The following is a 17,354-nucleotide window of genomic DNA, read 5'->3' as shown; positions in this document are numbered from 1 at the left end:
TTCGTTCAAGACTCTGTATGCCATTTACGTCAGGCCCATACTGGAGTATGCAGCACCAGTTTGGAATCCACACCTAGTCAAGCACGTCAAGAAATTAGAGAAAGTGCAAAGGTTTGCAACAAGACTAGTCCCAGAGCTGCGGGGATTGTCCTACGAAGAAAGATTGAGGGAAATCGGCCTGACGACACTGGAGGCAAGGAGGGTCAGGGGAGACATGATAACGACATATAAAATACTGCGTGGAATAGACGAGGTGGACAAAGACGGGATGTTCCAGAGATGGGACATAGACACAAGAGGTCACAATTGGAAGTTGAAGACTCAGATGAATCAAAGGGATGTTAGGAAGTATTTCTTCAGTCATAGAGTAGTCAAGCCGTGGAATAGCCTAGAAAGTGAAGTAGTGGAGGCGGGAACCATACATAGTTTTAAGGCGAGGTATGATAAAGCTCATGGAGCAGGGAGAGAGAGGACCTAGTAGCAATCAGTGAAGAGGCAGGGCCAGGAGCTGTGACTCGACCCCTGCAACCACAAATAGGTGAGTACAAATAGGTGAGTACATACCTACATATAGGTTACTAAATATGCTTCTCATATAAGTTCTTTCCTAATATGTGTAGATTTGAATTGCTGTGTGGGTGGAGTTGAGGAAAGACAGCTTGAGAATAAGTAATGTTGATTGTGTTTTACCTCAGGTTGCCCTACCTCATGGAAAATGGCCAAGGGTGGTATAAAAAAATTGTTACTTTAGTTAGTCTAATAGTTGTCCTTTCTAATATTTTCTGTGACTTTCAGGAGGAGGCCGGCAAGCTGTTAATGAAGATTTTACCAGTGATACAAAGCTTCAGCATTGATGATGTTGTTGGCAAGAGTCACCGGCAGCCTCTTGACGTAAAAGATTTCTCTATCTGGTTGTTGTTAGTTCTGAATGACTTGAGAGTTCAGACAGGGGCAGGCATAGGGGACTTGGCAGAATGGCTAATTAGACTGATGCCCACGGAAATGTATAATAAGGGATTGCGCCCTTGCCAGAGTAATTTGGCCACGTTTATTTTGAGCGTAACAAAATCTTCAAATGTATTTACTGAAGACAGACTGAATTCTGTAATTCCACCAGGGGTATTTATTTTGGATACCAAAACTCAAGATGAAATTAACGTTGGCATAACAACAGAAAAAGATATGCAACAGCATAACAAAGATGATGCATCAGACAGGATGGAGAATGATTCGAGTGATAGGGCTGAAGCAAGCTGGGAGGAATATTTGACATCGGTAAACATTGATGAATTAATGAAAGGTAAAGCTAAACGCTTATCTGTAAAACAGTTTAATAATGGTGTTCTCTATGCACTGTGGAGGGTTTCACGGATGCTGGGAGAAGACGATCGTGCTGTTGTAGACTGGCTGGGGCAATTATCGCCATATCCTATGCAGAAAGAAGAGCTTGAAAAAGTTGTAACTTCTGCAGGCCCACTGCACAATCACTTAGAAAAACATCCTGAAGATATGTATAAATTGAAGGAAATTAACAGTTTAGGAAAGCCTGGGCCAGAAAAAAATAGTCTCAAGAGGAGATGTTGGTCATGGAAACGACCTCTTACTCTGTCAGACAATACAGTGACTGTAAATAGAAAGAAAAACCTCTCTCAAAATCAAGCTCTTACAACTTCTGTAAGTTTTTCATCTGAACAGGGGTACAATGAGGAGAGCACCACTGATATAACTGGAGCAGTGTCAGAGAACTCTTCACTTTGTGCCAGTAGTGATGAAAGTACCTCTCTCAAAGTTACAAAGGCGCTGGACAGCCTTCTACACTTGCCTAAAGTATCTAAAAATAGTGAATTTGAAACCAACTGTAATGAAGATATAGAAAATCGCATAGAGAAAAAGTGTGGCCAGGTGAAAAGGGAGGAAGCAATTGTGACTTATGGTCGTGATTTTGAAGATAAGCTGCATAATAGAAGCAGAAGGCAGATGTTTAAAAGGAAACGACTTACCCGGAGTGTTGATAACGTTAAATCACAATATAAGAAAATTATTACAATGAAAAATGAAGAGCAAAAACAATTGCAAGCAAAACTGAGCCAGCAGGTTGATTTAAACGTTAACAACCCAGTTATTGATGATAACATGAAAAATGAATCTCACCAGATATCAAACATGTTAGTCATTAAGATGCAGGAGCTGGAAAGAGAACTTGATGAGATGAAGAAACGTAACCAAGAATTAATTGAAGATAATCGGATGTTAGTGTCCGTCTGTCTTGATAACAGACAGGATGCAATGTTGAATCAGTCAGAGTCGACTAGCAGAGATAAAAACACAGTTGATTTGCTTGCAGCCTCACACATGAGTAAAATAAGCTCCACTCCTCATACATCTTCAGAAGCGACTCCATCTTCTTCAGGTTTGACTACATGTAACTCTTCTGAGAAGCATCCCCACCAAAAATTTATATACAAGAAAAAGGGGAATATGTTTAAAAAGAAGTGTGTAAACAGACTTGAAAATAAAATTAAACTAAGAAGACAACGAGATAAAGCACATTTGCTTAAGACTCGAGCCAACATAACATCTGCATGCAAAGATTTAGAAAATAAATTATTAAAAGAAAGGATTTCACCTTCACTTGCAGATAAGAGCACTAGAAATGAGAAAATTACCTCATCTTCAGATGAAGAGAAAGAGAGTAGACAAGATGAGGAAACTGTTGCATGTACAAATAAAGAGGATACGAGGAAAGGAAGTGAGAAAATTATCTCATCTTCAGATGTAGAGGAAAAGAGCAAAGGAAATGAGAAAATTGCTTTATCTCCAAATAAAGAGACAAAGAGTAGAGGGGATGAGGAAACTGTTGTACATGCAGATAAAGAGGATAAGAAAGGAAATGAGAAAATTATTTCATCTTCAGATGAAGAGGAAAAGAGTAAAGGAAATGAGAAAATTGTCACATCCACAAATAAAGAAGATAGGAGTAAAGAAAATGAGAAAATAGTTACACCTGTAAATAAAGAGGATAAGAATAAAGACGAGAAAACAGTTGCATCTGTAAATAAAGACCACAGTAAAGGAGATGAGGTACTACTTGTTGCATCTGTAAATAAAGATCACAGTAAAGGAGATGAGGTACTGGTTGCATCTGTAAATAAAGATGGTAAGAATAAAGGAAGCAGTAAAGATGAGAAAATGGTTGCATCTGTAAATAAAGAGGATAAGGGGAATGAGAAAATCATAGCATCTGTAAATAAAAATGATAAGGTTAAAGGAAATGAGAAAATGGTCAAAGATTTGAATAAAGAGGATAAGAGTAAAGGAAATGGGGTAGCTTTAACCACAAATAAAGAGAAGAGTAAAGGAAATGAGAAAACTGCCTCATCCACAAATAAAGAGGAAAAGAGTAAAGGAAATGAGAATATAGTTTTAACCACAAATAGAGAGAAGCGTAAAGAAAGTGAGAAAGCTGCCTCAGACACAGATAAAGAGGAAAAGAGTAAAGGAAATGAGAATATAGCTTTAACTACAAATAAAGAGAAAAGTAAAGGTTGTGAGAAAACAGCTTTAACAACAAATAAAGAGAAGAGTAAAGATAGTGAGAGAACAGTTTTAACTACTAATAAAGAGAAGTGTAAAAGTAGAGAGAGAACAGTTTTAGCCACAAATAAAGAGGACAAGAGTGCAGGAAATGAAAGAACAGCTTCAAGCACAAGCACAGAGCCCACATATGTGTTACCAAAATCCTTACCAGATGCAACTACAAAAATGGCACCAGAGGACACTGTCAATGAGTGTCAAGATTCAGAACATGGTAAGAAAATATGCAAACACATAGCAAATGAAAAAAGCAGAAAATTGAACGAAAAGCAGCAGAAAAGCAGCAGCACCAAAAAAATTCAACCCAAGGTATTGGTATCGGAAAATAGTCCCGTGCCTTTCTTGAAAACCTTCAGCACAGACTTGGCACAGCCTGTCAACGCTCCGTCAAAAGCTGTAAGTACACACAAAGTTATGCAGAAAGTAACAAAGTCACAAACGGGATTCAAAAGTGAGGTAGGGAAAACGGAAATTTCAGCTGTAGCTCAGAGTGATAAAAATAAGGCTGTTGAGAAAGTGCGTGGATCCACTGAGAAGAAAACAAAGCCAAGGTTTGAAGATTTAATGAACTATGATGCTGGTGCATTGATTCCTCCATAATTTTTACTCATCATGTACATAATTTCCTGATTATACAATCAAGTGGAGAAAGAACCAATCTCATTTTAATTCAAGGAACTTTTGTAATATTACTAAGGGTCAGTTTTTAATTTATTTTTTATCAGTAGGAGAACAAATCACAATACCATGGCTGGAACAAATCACAAATAATCCACATTTAGTAGGAAAAACTTCAGATAATATTTCTGTGTCCAGGACCATTGTCAATTCCATGACAGTGGTGCAGAACAGACCGAAATGTCTCAGGTTTCCTCTCCTGAGTGTGGGTAATTTGTGAGCCTTTATCAGTTACCTGGAAAACAACATAGTCTTGGAATGAGTGGAGAAGAGTGGTTTTTATGGTTTGACGTACTGGCATGTACACACAGGTTCGCATACATGCATGCATGCATGCACATACTGTTACACTCACATGTACTCTCACTCACACATGCTCTCACTCACATGCACACACACACATGTATGTACAGTGGAACCTCAAGTTTCAAACTTAATCCGTTCGAGGAGCTAGTTCTAAATTCGAAAAGTTTGAAAGGCGAAGCAATATTTCCCATAAGAAATAATGGAAATACAATTAATCTGTTCCAGAAAACCAAAAATATTCACAAAAAAATACATTTTATAGATAGTATTACATTATAGTTTTACATACACACAACAAATATAGTGTACAATTATTAATAAATTTAAATAAACATATAAAATAACATTTTTACTTACCTTTATTGAAGATTGGTGATGGCATCTGGAAGATAGGGAGGAGAAGGAGAGAAGGAGTTGGAGTTAGTGTTTGGAAGGGGAATCCCCCTCCATAAGGACTTTAGGTATCAAAGCCCTCTCTGGGGCTACTTCCCTTCTCTGTCTTTTAATGCCACTAGGACCAGCTTGAGAGTCACTGGACCCCTGTCTCACAAAAAACTTGATCCACACCAGCAACAACTTCTCGACCTGATCGATTGTCTGTGGTCTTTTTTTGGTTAGCATATTAACAACTTTTGCAACATCAGCTTCCTTGATTTGTTCTTTCTTTGCCAGGATAGAAGCGATGGTCGATTTGTTTTTCCCATACATCCTGGCAAGCTCAAGCCTTACACCACTCTCATAACTCTGTATTGTTTCCTTCACATCTATGGTGTTTCTCACTTTCTTTACCACAGGGGTACCACTAGCAAGTTTCTTTGGGCCCATGGTAACTTATTTCACAGTCCCACACGCACTAAACACAATGAATTAATCGTAAATTGGTTAAATGAGACCGCAGGTTAGTGTTAACTCGAGCATCAACAAAGCCAGACTGGCTCACGGCGCCTGCGCGGGATGTGGACAGAGTGGGCTGGCGGACAGGTCCAGTACCCGGCATTTCGAAAATAGGGGCAAGTTCAATAATAGGGACAAAGTTGGTTCGAAAAAAACGGTCGATTTTCGAAGAGTTCAATAAGCGATACGTTCGAAATTTGAGGTTCTACTGTACATATATTATAATTTTTATTACCTTATTGGCCATCTCCCACCAAGGTAGTGTCCCTAAAGCAAGGAAACAATATTCACCACATTCATTCAATCCCTGTCTTGCTAGAAATGTGCAGACATCACAGTTATGTTGTCAAGCCTCTAGTCTAAGGTGTGGGTTCCACACTGGTGGAGCATGCTCCCATATGGGCCTGATATATGCTGTATAGAGTCTGGAATGACTTTATGCTGAAATTCCTGAAAGCTATTCTTAGATTTACCAGATGAGCATTGGGTGTAGAGGTTATTCAGCTGATGTGATTCTCTAGTGATAGACCAGGTATTGTGCTCACCTATAATTCTTTCTCTTTAACCCTTTGAGGGTCGACAGGCCCTCTCTAAGACTCGTTCTCAGAGTCGGCCAAATTTAAAAAAAAAAAAAATAACTTTCTCTTATGAAAAGATAGAGAATCTTTTCCCGATCATAATGACACCAAAAGTTTGAAATTTGATGGAAAACTTACGGAATTATGCTCTCGCAAAGTTAGCGGTCTCGGCGATGTTTACGCATCGGCGATTTTGCCCACTTTGAGCCCCATTTTCGGCCAATTCCACTGTACTAGTCGAAAAAAAACATGAATACAGTGGACCCCCGCATAACGATCACCTCCGAATGCGACCAATTATGTAAGTGTATTTATGTAAGTGTGTTTGTACGTGTATGTTTGGGGGTCTGAAATGGACTAATCTACTTCACAATATTCCTTATGGGAACAAATTCGGTCAGTACTGGCACCTGAACATACTTCTGGAGTGAAAAAATATCGTTAACCGGGGGTCCACTGTATTTCGCTAGAACTCCATTTTTTTCTAACGAATGAGTGCAAGAAACCACCCATTTATCAATTTCAACTATCCAGTACAGTGGTCAGAATTTAGCAATTTTGCCAGTTTCACACAAATTTTAAAAAATGCCAATTTCCGAATAGGGTCCAGAATAAACAAGAAAGACATTCCTGGCACTAAAATGACATTTCCTCTGTTCATTAGTCACGTCTCAAGGCCCCTCTTACATTCTTCTGCTTTCCACTTTGAATTTTTATTCTCACAAAAAATAGAAGATTTACTGTTATGCAGACTACTGCATTAGTGTAAAAAAAATGGTATAAATAATATTGGCGCACTTGCGAAAGAATGTTAGACTCACCAGTTGATGTGTATTGGACGCTTGACATGATTTGTTTACTTTTGAACTTTGGTAAAAATCGAACATATCTGCTACTTTGAGCTCAATTTCAAGGTACTTTTTATTGTAAAACCAGTCAAAATCATCTCAATTTCCATAATATGTCTTCCATTCTATAAAATGAGACCAAGAAAACTAGAATACAACAATAAATACCATACGAAAATACAGTGCAAAGTCGCTGTTTTATTCCAAAAAAATGGTCAAAGTTTTTTTTTCTCATTATGCACTGTGTGCTGCAGGATTTTTTTTTATACTGTGCACACTGAGCACATAGACCCATTCTTTCATATGTAGGCCTACCAGCTTTCTCCCACTAGATTTGAGGGCGCTAGAATTTAGGCGTACTAGTACGTCAAAAACCCTGGGTCGTAAGCTGTACTAGCTTAAGTGAGGTCTGCAGCATCTATTCACGGAATCTATACTTCATGTCTAGCCTTCATGCCCCTTTCTCAATCTTCATTACATAGTGCCAGGTGTCCGTGGTCGTTTGGTAAATCGACCACTGAATCAGGAATTTCGATAGTTATTCCAGCCCATTATACAACATACATCAGGTCCATCTTTAGTATGCTGCACCAGTATGGCAACCGCATCTGTAAAAGCATGTTAAAAACAAGAGAAAGTGCAGCGAGATGCTCAAGAATTGAGGGGTATCAGCTATGAGGAGAGCCTAATGGACTCTGATCTAATTACATCGGAGGACAGTAGAAGCAGGGGAGACAAAATGTAAAATATTCAGTGAAATTGATAGAGTAAACAGGGACAGGCTGTTTGAGAGGCAAGAAACAGGCACTCGGGAACACATTTGGGAGCTTAATGTACATGAGCCACAGAGATGTCAGAAAGCATTTCTTCGGCTTCAGGGTGGTCAGGAAGTGGAATGATCTTGGTGAAAAAATGGTGAAGACCAGCTCTATACATAGTTTTAAGATCAGGTACAATAGGGCTCAGGAGGCTAGGAGTGAATCTGGTAGGTAGCAGGTCGAGAAGAAGGGTCAGGATCTGAAGATTGACTCCCTGCATCCACAAATAGGTGAGCACAAATAAACAGGCACACTTCTTTTTCAGTAAGAATTAATAAAATACTGTAAGTCAATTGTCATCTAGTGAAGTTTGTATGGATTCCAGTCCCATTCTAATGGAAGGTATTATTACAAGTGTACTTGTCATGTGGAGCCTAAGGACTTTTTATCAGTAAGGTCTGCAGGATGATTTCTCATCTAGTAAGGTTTACAGGGTTTCTCCTTATGACAGTCAGGATGAGTATTGCACATTGTACATGTGTGATGCAGCCAGTGCACAATAATTGAATGGTATTCTTGTATGATGAGATAATTTTACAGTATAATGAAGAGCTAGTAATTAATTCCATTTTGTTCTCTGCAGCTCTTTATGTAGCATGCGACACATACTCTCTATCATATTTCAGAATAATACCTGAGGAGGTAAGTGGATTTTCCACATTAGTATCATCTAGAGAGTTACAGCACAAACCTCTTATAATCAGTATGTAGCCACATTTGAACATGCTTCTAAACATTCATGTCTTGTACAAAGTATTTGATGATTGTGGCATTCTTCATGGGTCCAGCCACATGATGTGAGATACTGCATTACAGCTCAGTCACATCCTGGGATAGGAGGCTTAGAAGATATCTGCTAACATTTAGTTTAGTTAGAATAATGTTTCAGAATGTAGCCGTATGACCTCTCTATCACAGGTGATATTGTGTGCTTCCACTCCACATTGCTGCTTTGATTCTACATCATATTGGATATCACATTGGAGGGAGGGAGTATGGAAGAAGTGAGTGTTTTCAGATATCTGGGAGTTGACTTGTCAGCTGATGGGTTTATGAAGGATGAGGTTAACCATAGAATTGATGAAGGAAAAAACGTGAGTGGTTTGTTAAGGTATCTGTGGAAACAAAAAACATTATCCATGAAGGCAAAGAAGGGAATGTACGAGAGTATAGTGGTACCAACACTTTTATATGGGTGTGAAGCATGGGTTGTAAATGCTGCAGCGTGGAGGCAGCTGGAGGCAGGGGAGATGTCGTGTCTAAGAGCAATGTGCGGTGTAAATAGTGTGCAGAGAATTCGTAGTGTGGAAATTAGGGGGAGGTGTGGAGTTACTAAAAGTATTAGTTGAGGGGTTGTTGTGGTAGTTTGGTCATTTAGAGAGAATGAAACAGAGTAGAATGACTTGAAGAGTGTATAAATCTGTAGAGGAAGGCAGGCGGGGTAGGGGTTGTCCTCGAAAAGGTTGAAGGGAGGGGGTAAAGGAGGTTTTGTGGGCAAGGGGCTTGGACTTCCAGCAAGCATGCTTGAGTGTGTTAGTGAATGGAGCAGGGTTATATTTTGTGAAGGGATTCAGGGAAACTGGTTAGCCAGACTTGAGTCCTGGAAATGGGAAGTACAATGCCTGCACTTTAAAGGAGGGGTTTGGGATATTAACAGTTTCGAGGGACTTCTAAACTGTCGTATCTGTGCGCCTCTGCAAAAACAGTGATTATGTATGGGGTATGGTGAAAGTGTTGAATGGTGGTGAAAGTATTTTTCTTTCTTTTTGGGTTTTTCTTTCTTTTTGGGTCACCCTGCCTCGGTGGGAAACTGCCGATGTGTTAAAAAAAATATAAAACAAAAAATTCTAATTAAAATTACTTATGTGATGGGATTTGCTTTGTTGCCTCTTGGTCATAATACTTAATTATCCAAAATTGTTTTAGGTTTTACACAAGATTATAGTATTTTGTCTATTTTATTACCAAAGTATTAAAAAATGAATTGCCAAATGATAATAGTTGTAATATTTAGAAGTTTGTGCTACTGTACAAACTTTAAGTAGCCATCCATCATTATTTCCTTCTTCCTTTAGTGGAGAGATTGACCTCTTGGCACCTCTCCTTTCCCTTATGATAGGATGCAAGGTTTTTTGTACTAATGAATGGTGGGTGGAAGGGTTATTGTATCCCTATGCAAACATTAGCATTATAATATCAAATTTTGTATCTGTAGTGTTTTTGAATCAGCAATTCCTTGAATAACATGTAAGGTATGTTTAAACACATTCAAACATCATTATTGTCTTTTTTCCTTCAAAAAAAAATTTTGGAGGAGGTATTTATATGGGATTTTAAAAATAGGTCATCATTTTTTATAATAGTTATTATTTTTGCTTATACATATTATACTATACATATCAGTCACATATTTTTTTTATATACAGTTTAATGCTTTTAGAGTGAAAGAAATTAGTCAGGTTCCTTGTTTCTTCTGCCACTTTTTTTTTTTTGTAGTGTTTGTTATCCTTCATAATAATAGACAAGCAACCATGCACATTATCATGTGTGCTTCAGCTTACTGTTCTTTGAGTATAGTCAACCCCTCAAATACTTAAACTAATTCACTCTTTCTTGAGCATGACCAACTCGGTAACTTTCGCATGAATACAGCCTCTCCTCACCTAGCGACTACTTGTTTACCGACGCCTCGGACTTATGATGGGCTCTCTGACCAGTATTCATACCTAAATAATGTATATTAGAGCTGATTTCCTCTATTCTATTTATTTCAGTATACAGTACACTGCTGTATAAACATTTAAAAATATACCAGAAATATTATAAATGATGCAAAGGTGACATTAAAACAATATCAAAGATGGTTGACAGAACTCCGTCGTTAAGTGAATAGAGGCTGTACAGTGGAGCCTAGGTTTTCATCATTAATTCGTTGCAGAAAGCCTGACGAAAACCGAATTCGATGAAAACTGAAGCAATATTTCCCATAAGAAATAATATAAATAGAATTAATCTGTTCCAGACACCCAAAAGTATTAACAAAAAATATATTTTATAGAGAAAACGATGAGAAATAAATATAAAGGACTAATGAAATGGATCAATGAACATTTAATATCACTTTTACCTTTATTGAAGACTCTTGTTGGCATATGGAAGATGCAAGAAGGGGAGAGGGAGGAGGAGAGGTTATTGGTTGGAAGGGAAATCCCTCTCCATAAGGACTTAGGTATCAAGTCCCTATCCAGGGTTACTTCTTTTCTTTGTCTTTTACTGGCACTGGACCCCTGTTGTGCAAAAAATCTGTTCAGAGAGGTCTGTTTCTGGCATCTCTTTAAGATTTGCCTAACATGGGACAGGGCATTGTCATTGAACATGTTGCAGGGTGATATTTCTCCACAAAACTTTGCAACTCACTCATGTTTGCACACACGTCCTTAATCACTGAAGAAGGCACATTATCGCCTCTCTCTTCCTCCTCCTCCTCCTCCTCCTCCTCCTCCTCTGAAGCAATTTCCTGGCTGCATTCTGTTGCTGTTCAAGTTGAAGGTGTTGCAGTTCTTCAGTGGTTAGCTCTTCCCTGTGGTCGTCCACCAACTCTTCCACATCCTGGCCACTCCCATCCAACCTCTTGGACTTCCCCTAACCCACAATAGATTCCACAACAGGCATAGGGCTATCAGGGTCAGCCTCAAACCCTTCAAAATCCTTCTCTTGGACATATTCTGGCCACAATTGAATTCTATCGTGTTTCTCGCCTTTTTATCAAAGGGCTGGCACTCGGAACTTTCTTTGGCCCCATGGTGGCTTATTTAGCAGTCATAATCAGTAAACAAGCACAAAAAGCAATGGGTTATTACGAAATGTTTCGGATGAACATGCAGGGTAATGCCCACTCGACGAGAAACAGAGCAAGACCGACTCAGAACGCGTGGGATGCTTTGTGTAGGCGCGGTCAGGCGGACATGTTCGGTACAGTGGACTGACAAAAACTAAGGTGATGAACAATAACTGGGACAAAATTTTGACAAAAAAAAGTCGTCGAAAACCGAATTCAACGAAAACCAGGGCAAACAGAAACTGAGGTTCCACTGTATTTTGAACAACAATTTTTTTTATTTACACAAACCTTATTCACAAATGTTTGGAAAGTTTTTACCACAGTATAATGCTGAACTCTAAGGATAAGTTATGCAGTATTAATATAATAATAAGAATAAAAATGATCGTGTAGGTTACACAGTTGCCATTGTTTTGTAAGATAAAATTAGTCTAATAATAAGTTACACATAATTAACACATGAAAATAAGATTAATACAGCCACAGTATATATTGCTTTTTATATTTTAAAACAAATATGTTTAAAAGTTACACACAATTGAACTAATAAATCATCAGTAGTGCACATTGGGTTTAATATCATATTGAATTTGAGGAATGCTATGTTTGATTTTAACCTTTGCAGGGTCAGGACCCCTGATCTGAGAATTGCTCTCAGGTCGAAGAATTTAAAAAAATATATATATATATTTTTTTCTTAGGAAATGATAATCGTTTTCTGAAAGGTAATGAAACCAAAAGTATGGAATTTGATGGAAAGCTTATGGAATTACACTCTTGCATATTTAGTGGTCTCGGTGATATTTACACATTGGCGATTTCACCCACTTTGAGTCCTATTTAGGCCAATTCCATTGCCCAGTTGACCAAACTCAGCTATTTTGCTAGTATTCTTTCTATTCTATCAACTGAGTACAGGAAACCACCCATTCAACTACCCAATAAAGTGATCAGAAATCAGTTATTTGGGAATTTCACACATTCTCGGCACTAAAAAACATTTCCCCTGTTACGGTGGCCTGTGGCCTGGTGGCAAAAGCTCTCACTTCACATGGTGAGGATCCAGGTTCGATTCCTATCAAAGGGTGGAAATACTGGCCATGTTTCCTTACGCCAGTTGTCCGTATTCATCCATCAGTAAAATGGGTATCTGGGTGTTAGTCAACTGGTGTGGGTCACATCCTGGGACAAAATTTACCTAATTTGCCTGAAATGCTCTACATAACAAGCAGCTTTCTACACAGTAGTATGTCATTGATGTCAGCTAGACCTGTATACAGTGGACCCCCGCATAACGATCAGCTCCCAACTTGACCAATTATGTAAGTGTATTTTTGTAAGTGCTTTTGTAGGTGTATTTTTCGGGGTCTGAAACGGACTAATCTAATTCACAATATCTCTTATGGGAACAAATTCGGTCTATAACGGCACCCAAACAGACTTCTGGGTTGAAATAATATCGTTATGCGGGGTTCCACTGTACCTTGTACATGTAGAAATAAAGATATTATTATGTACCCAGGCCTCTCCAATATTATGCTTGGTTTCCATTTTTTTTTTTTTTTTACAAAAAATAGAAGACTTACTGTTAGGCAGACTACTGCATTTTTGTAATAATTGTATGAATAATGTTGGTGCATTTGTGAATGAATATTAGACTGACCAGTTTGACACGTTGAACAAATGATGTTATTTGTGTACTCTGGAACATCAGCAAAATTCGAACATTTCCACAACTTTGAGCTCAATTTCAGGCTACTTTGTCATGAAACTAATCAAAATCATCTCCATGTAGAACATAAGAACATAAGAAAGAAGGAACACTGCAGCAAGGCAGGTCCAATTCTCCTACTGGCTTAAGCCAGTGCCTTAACCTAGTCAGGTCAATCATGTTCACTTAAGAAAGGAGCATAGCATCTACCCTAGTAGCAAAAGCTAGTCAGGTCTAACTCACACTCACTCATGTACTTATCTAACCTATTTTTAAAACTACACAATGTTTTAGCTTCTGTGACGGTACTCAAGAGTTTGTTCCAAAGTCACTGTTTTAAACCAAAAACACGGTCACAGCATTTTTTCCTGTCATGCACTGCTTGGGGCAGGATTTTTTATTATATGGTGCACATTTACCATATAGACCTATTCTCTCATATCTTGGCCCAAATTTACCACTCACAGCTTATCCGAGTGAACTGAGCTTATCACGTAGTTCTGCACAGACTTAGAGTTCAAACCTGTAGTACTCCTCGGTGGGAGACGGCCGACGGCCGACTTGTTAAAAAAAATATATATGTGTGTGTGTGTGTGTATATATATATATATATATATATATATATATATATATATATATATACAGTGGTCCCTCGATTATCGACGGTAATCCGTTCCTGGAAGCCGGTCGATTATCGAAATGGTCGATTTATGAATCAATTTTCCCCATAAGAAATAATGTAAATTCAATTAATCCGTTCCTGACACCCAGAAGTATTAAAACAAAAAAAATTTTTACATGAAATATTCATGTAGTACATAAACAATACAATGGGAAATGATGAATGAAACATTAACAGCATAACACTTACCTTTATTGGAGATTCTTCTTAGTGTATGGGAGACTGGAGGAGGAGGAGGAGAGAGTGGATTGTTTATAGTTTGGAAGGGGAATCCCCTTCCAGCAACACCTCAGGTACCATTTGCTTTTCTGGGGTTGCTTCTTTTCTCTGTTTCTTAATGCCACTAGGACCAGCTTGAGAGTCACTGGAGTCCTGTCTCGCAAAATAACTGTGCAGAGAGCTCTGTTTCTGGCGTCTCTTTAAAACTTCCCTAAAATGGGCCAAGACTCTGTCACTGTACAAGTTGCCGATATGGTTTCCAACATCCTTCTCTGGGTGATGTTTCTCCATAAATCTTTCCATCTTACCCCACATAGTAAAAATCTCCTTAATTTCTGAAGAAGGCACCTTCTTCCATCTCTCTTCCTCCTCCTCTGCAGCAAGATTCTGAGCTGCGATCTGTTGCTCTTCCTGCTGAAGCTCTTGCAGCTCCTCAGTGGTTAGCTCTTCGTTGTGGTCCTCCACCAACTCTTCCACATCCTCCAAACTCACATCCAACCCCATGGAACTCCCCAGTGCCACAATAGAGTTCAAAACTGACATAGGCTCATCAGGGTCAGCCCCAAACCCTTCCAAATCCCTCTTGTCGACACAATCTGGCCACAATTTTCTCCAAGCAGAGTTCAAAGTCCTGGTAGACACTCCCTCCCAAGCCTTACCTATAAGGCTTACACAATGGAAAATACTGAAATGTTCTTTCCAAAAATCTCGTAGGGTCAAGTGAGTGTCTGAGGTCATATTGAAGCACCTTTCAAACATTGCTTTGGTGTACAGTTTTTTAAAGTTTGCAATGACCTGCTGGTCCATGGGTTGGAGGAGAGGAGTGGTATTCGGGGGCAAGAACTTTACTGAGATGAACCCAAACTCCTTCAGAATTAGGTCATCCAAGTTTGGTGGATGAGCAGGTGCATTGTCCATTACTAGCAGGCACTTGAGATCCAATTTCTTCTCCAGGAGGTAATTCTTCACACTAGGGCCAAACACTTCGTTGAACCACTCTACAAAAATTTCCCTCATGACCCATGCCTTATTATTAGATTTCCAAAACACACAATTTACTCTTCATAACATTATTTTTCTTAAATGCTCTGGGATTTTCAGAATGGTACACTAGTAACGGCTTCACTTTGAAATCCCCACTAGCATTAGCACAGAACATTAGCGTCAGCCTGTCTTTCATAGGCTTGTGTCCTGGCATTGACTTTTCCTCTTGTGTAATGAAGGTCCTCTTTGGCATTTTCTTCCAGAAGAGGCCTGTTTCGTCACAATTGAACACTTGTTCAGGTTTCAGTCCTTCAGCCTCTATGTACTCCTGGAATTCATGCACATATTTTTCAGCCGCCTTGTGGTCCGAACTGGCAGCCTCACCATGCCTTACCACACTGTGTATGCCAGTACGCTTCTTAAATCTCTCAAACCAGCCTTTGCTGGCCTTAAAGTCACTCACTTCACCACTATTTGCAGGCAATTTATTTACCAAATCTTCATGCAACTGCCTAGCCTTTTCACAAATAATCGAGGTCATAAGACTGTCTCCTGCTAATTGTTTCTCATTTATCCACACCAATAATAACTTCTCAACCTCTTCCAGTACTGGTGATCTCATTTTTGTCAGCATATTTACCCCCTTTGCAACAACAGCGTCCTTGATTTCCTTTCTCATGGCTATGATGGAAGATATGGTTGAATGATTTTTGTTATACATCCTCGCCAGTTCGCCAACACGTAAGCCACTATCATATTGTTCAATGATGTTTTTCTTAAATTCAATGGTATTTCTCACCTTCTTTACCAAAGGTTTGGCACTAGGAGCTTTCTTTGGAGCCATGGTAGCTTATTTAGCACTTAAATAACTTGCAAGCACTAAAATAAATGAAATATGAAATATTTCACTGGAGCACGTGAGAGGACCGCCGCTAACTGGTAAACAATGGCACACTGGCTGGGAAGGAAGGCTGAGGCGGGTCGAGGCCCGCTTACCTCGTGCATACGCGTCTGGGACGACGGGTCGATAAACGAATTTCGGTCAATTTCCGAGTCAATATTTTGTCGAAAAAACCGGTTGATTTCCGAAATGGTCGACTTTCAGGCCGGTCGATTATTGAGGGACCACTGTATATATATACATACATTTATATATACATATATATATATAATATATATATATATATATATATACAGTGGACCCCCGCTTAACGATCACCTCCAAATGCGACCAATTATGTAAGTGTATTTATGTAAGTGCGTTTGTACGTGTATGTTTGGGTGTCTGAAATGGACTAATCTACTTCACAATATTCCTTATGGGAACAAATTCGGTCAGTACTGGCACCTGAACATACTACTGGAATGAAAAAAGTTCGTTAACCGGGGGTCCACTGTATATAAATGTATGAAAGAGGGGAAGGTACGTAGGGATTGGCGGAGAGCATGTATAGTCCCTTTATATAAAGGGAAAGGGGACAAAAGAGACTGTAAAAATTATAGAGGAATAAGTTTACTGAGTATACCAGGAAAAGTGTACGGTAGGGTTATAATTGAAAGAATTAGAGGTAAGACAGAATGTAGGATTGCGGATGAACAAGGAGGTTTCAGAGTGGGTAGGGGATGTGTAGATCAAGTGTTTACATTGAAGCATATATGTGAACAGTATTTAGATAAAGGTAGGGAAGTTTTTATTGCATTTATGGATTTAGAAAAGGCATATGATAGAATGGATAGAGGAGCAATGTGGCAGATGTTGCAAGTATATGGAATAGGTGGTAAGTTATTAAATGCTGTAAAGAGTTTTTATGAGGATAGTGAGGCTCAGGTTAGGGTGTGTAGAAGAGAGGGAGACTACTTCTCGGTAAAAGTAGGTCTTAGACAGGGATGTGTAATGTCACCATGGTTGTTTAATATATTTATAGATGGGGTTGTAAAGGAAGTAAATGCTAGGGTGTTCAGGAGAGGGGTGGGATTAAATTTTGGGGAATCAAATTCAAAATGGGAATTGACACAGTTACATTTTGCTGATGATACTGTGCTTATGGGAGATTCTAAAGAAAAATTGCAAAGGCTAGTGGATGAGTTTGGGAATGTGTGTAAAGGTAGAAAGTTGAAAGTGAACATAGAAAAGAGTAAGGTGATGAGGGTGTCAAATGATTTAGATAAAGAAAAATTGGATCTCAAATTGGGGAGGAGGA

The 17,354-nt window shown here is 38.8% G+C and overlaps 1 protein-coding gene and 1 long non-coding RNA gene across 6 annotated transcripts in view; one reads left to right on the top strand and one right to left on the bottom strand.

The window, feature by feature from the left end:
* Positions 1–13,122, top strand: part of LOC128694648 (uncharacterized) — a 78,134-nt gene extending 65,012 nt beyond the window's left edge. For all 5 annotated transcript variants that reach the window (XM_053784822.2, XM_053784819.2, XM_070095834.1 and 2 more), the window contains one exon: positions 796–13,122. In XM_053784822.2, the coding sequence (XP_053640797.2) occupies positions 796–4,194 (3,399 nt within the window). In that variant the 3' untranslated portion in view covers positions 4,195–13,122. The remainder of the gene's footprint in view (positions 1–795) is intronic.
* Positions 1–17,354, bottom strand: part of LOC138854184 (uncharacterized) — a 161,870-nt gene that overhangs the window by 40,173 nt on the left and 104,343 nt on the right. The gene's annotated exons all lie outside the window — the stretch shown is intronic.

The sequence above is a fragment of the Cherax quadricarinatus genome, chromosome 51 (assembly GCF_038502225.1).
Source record: "Cherax quadricarinatus isolate ZL_2023a chromosome 51, ASM3850222v1, whole genome shotgun sequence".
NCBI classification, from domain to species: Eukaryota; Metazoa; Arthropoda; class Malacostraca; order Decapoda; family Parastacidae; genus Cherax; species Cherax quadricarinatus.
This window is presented reverse-complemented; position numbering and strand designations above follow the sequence as displayed.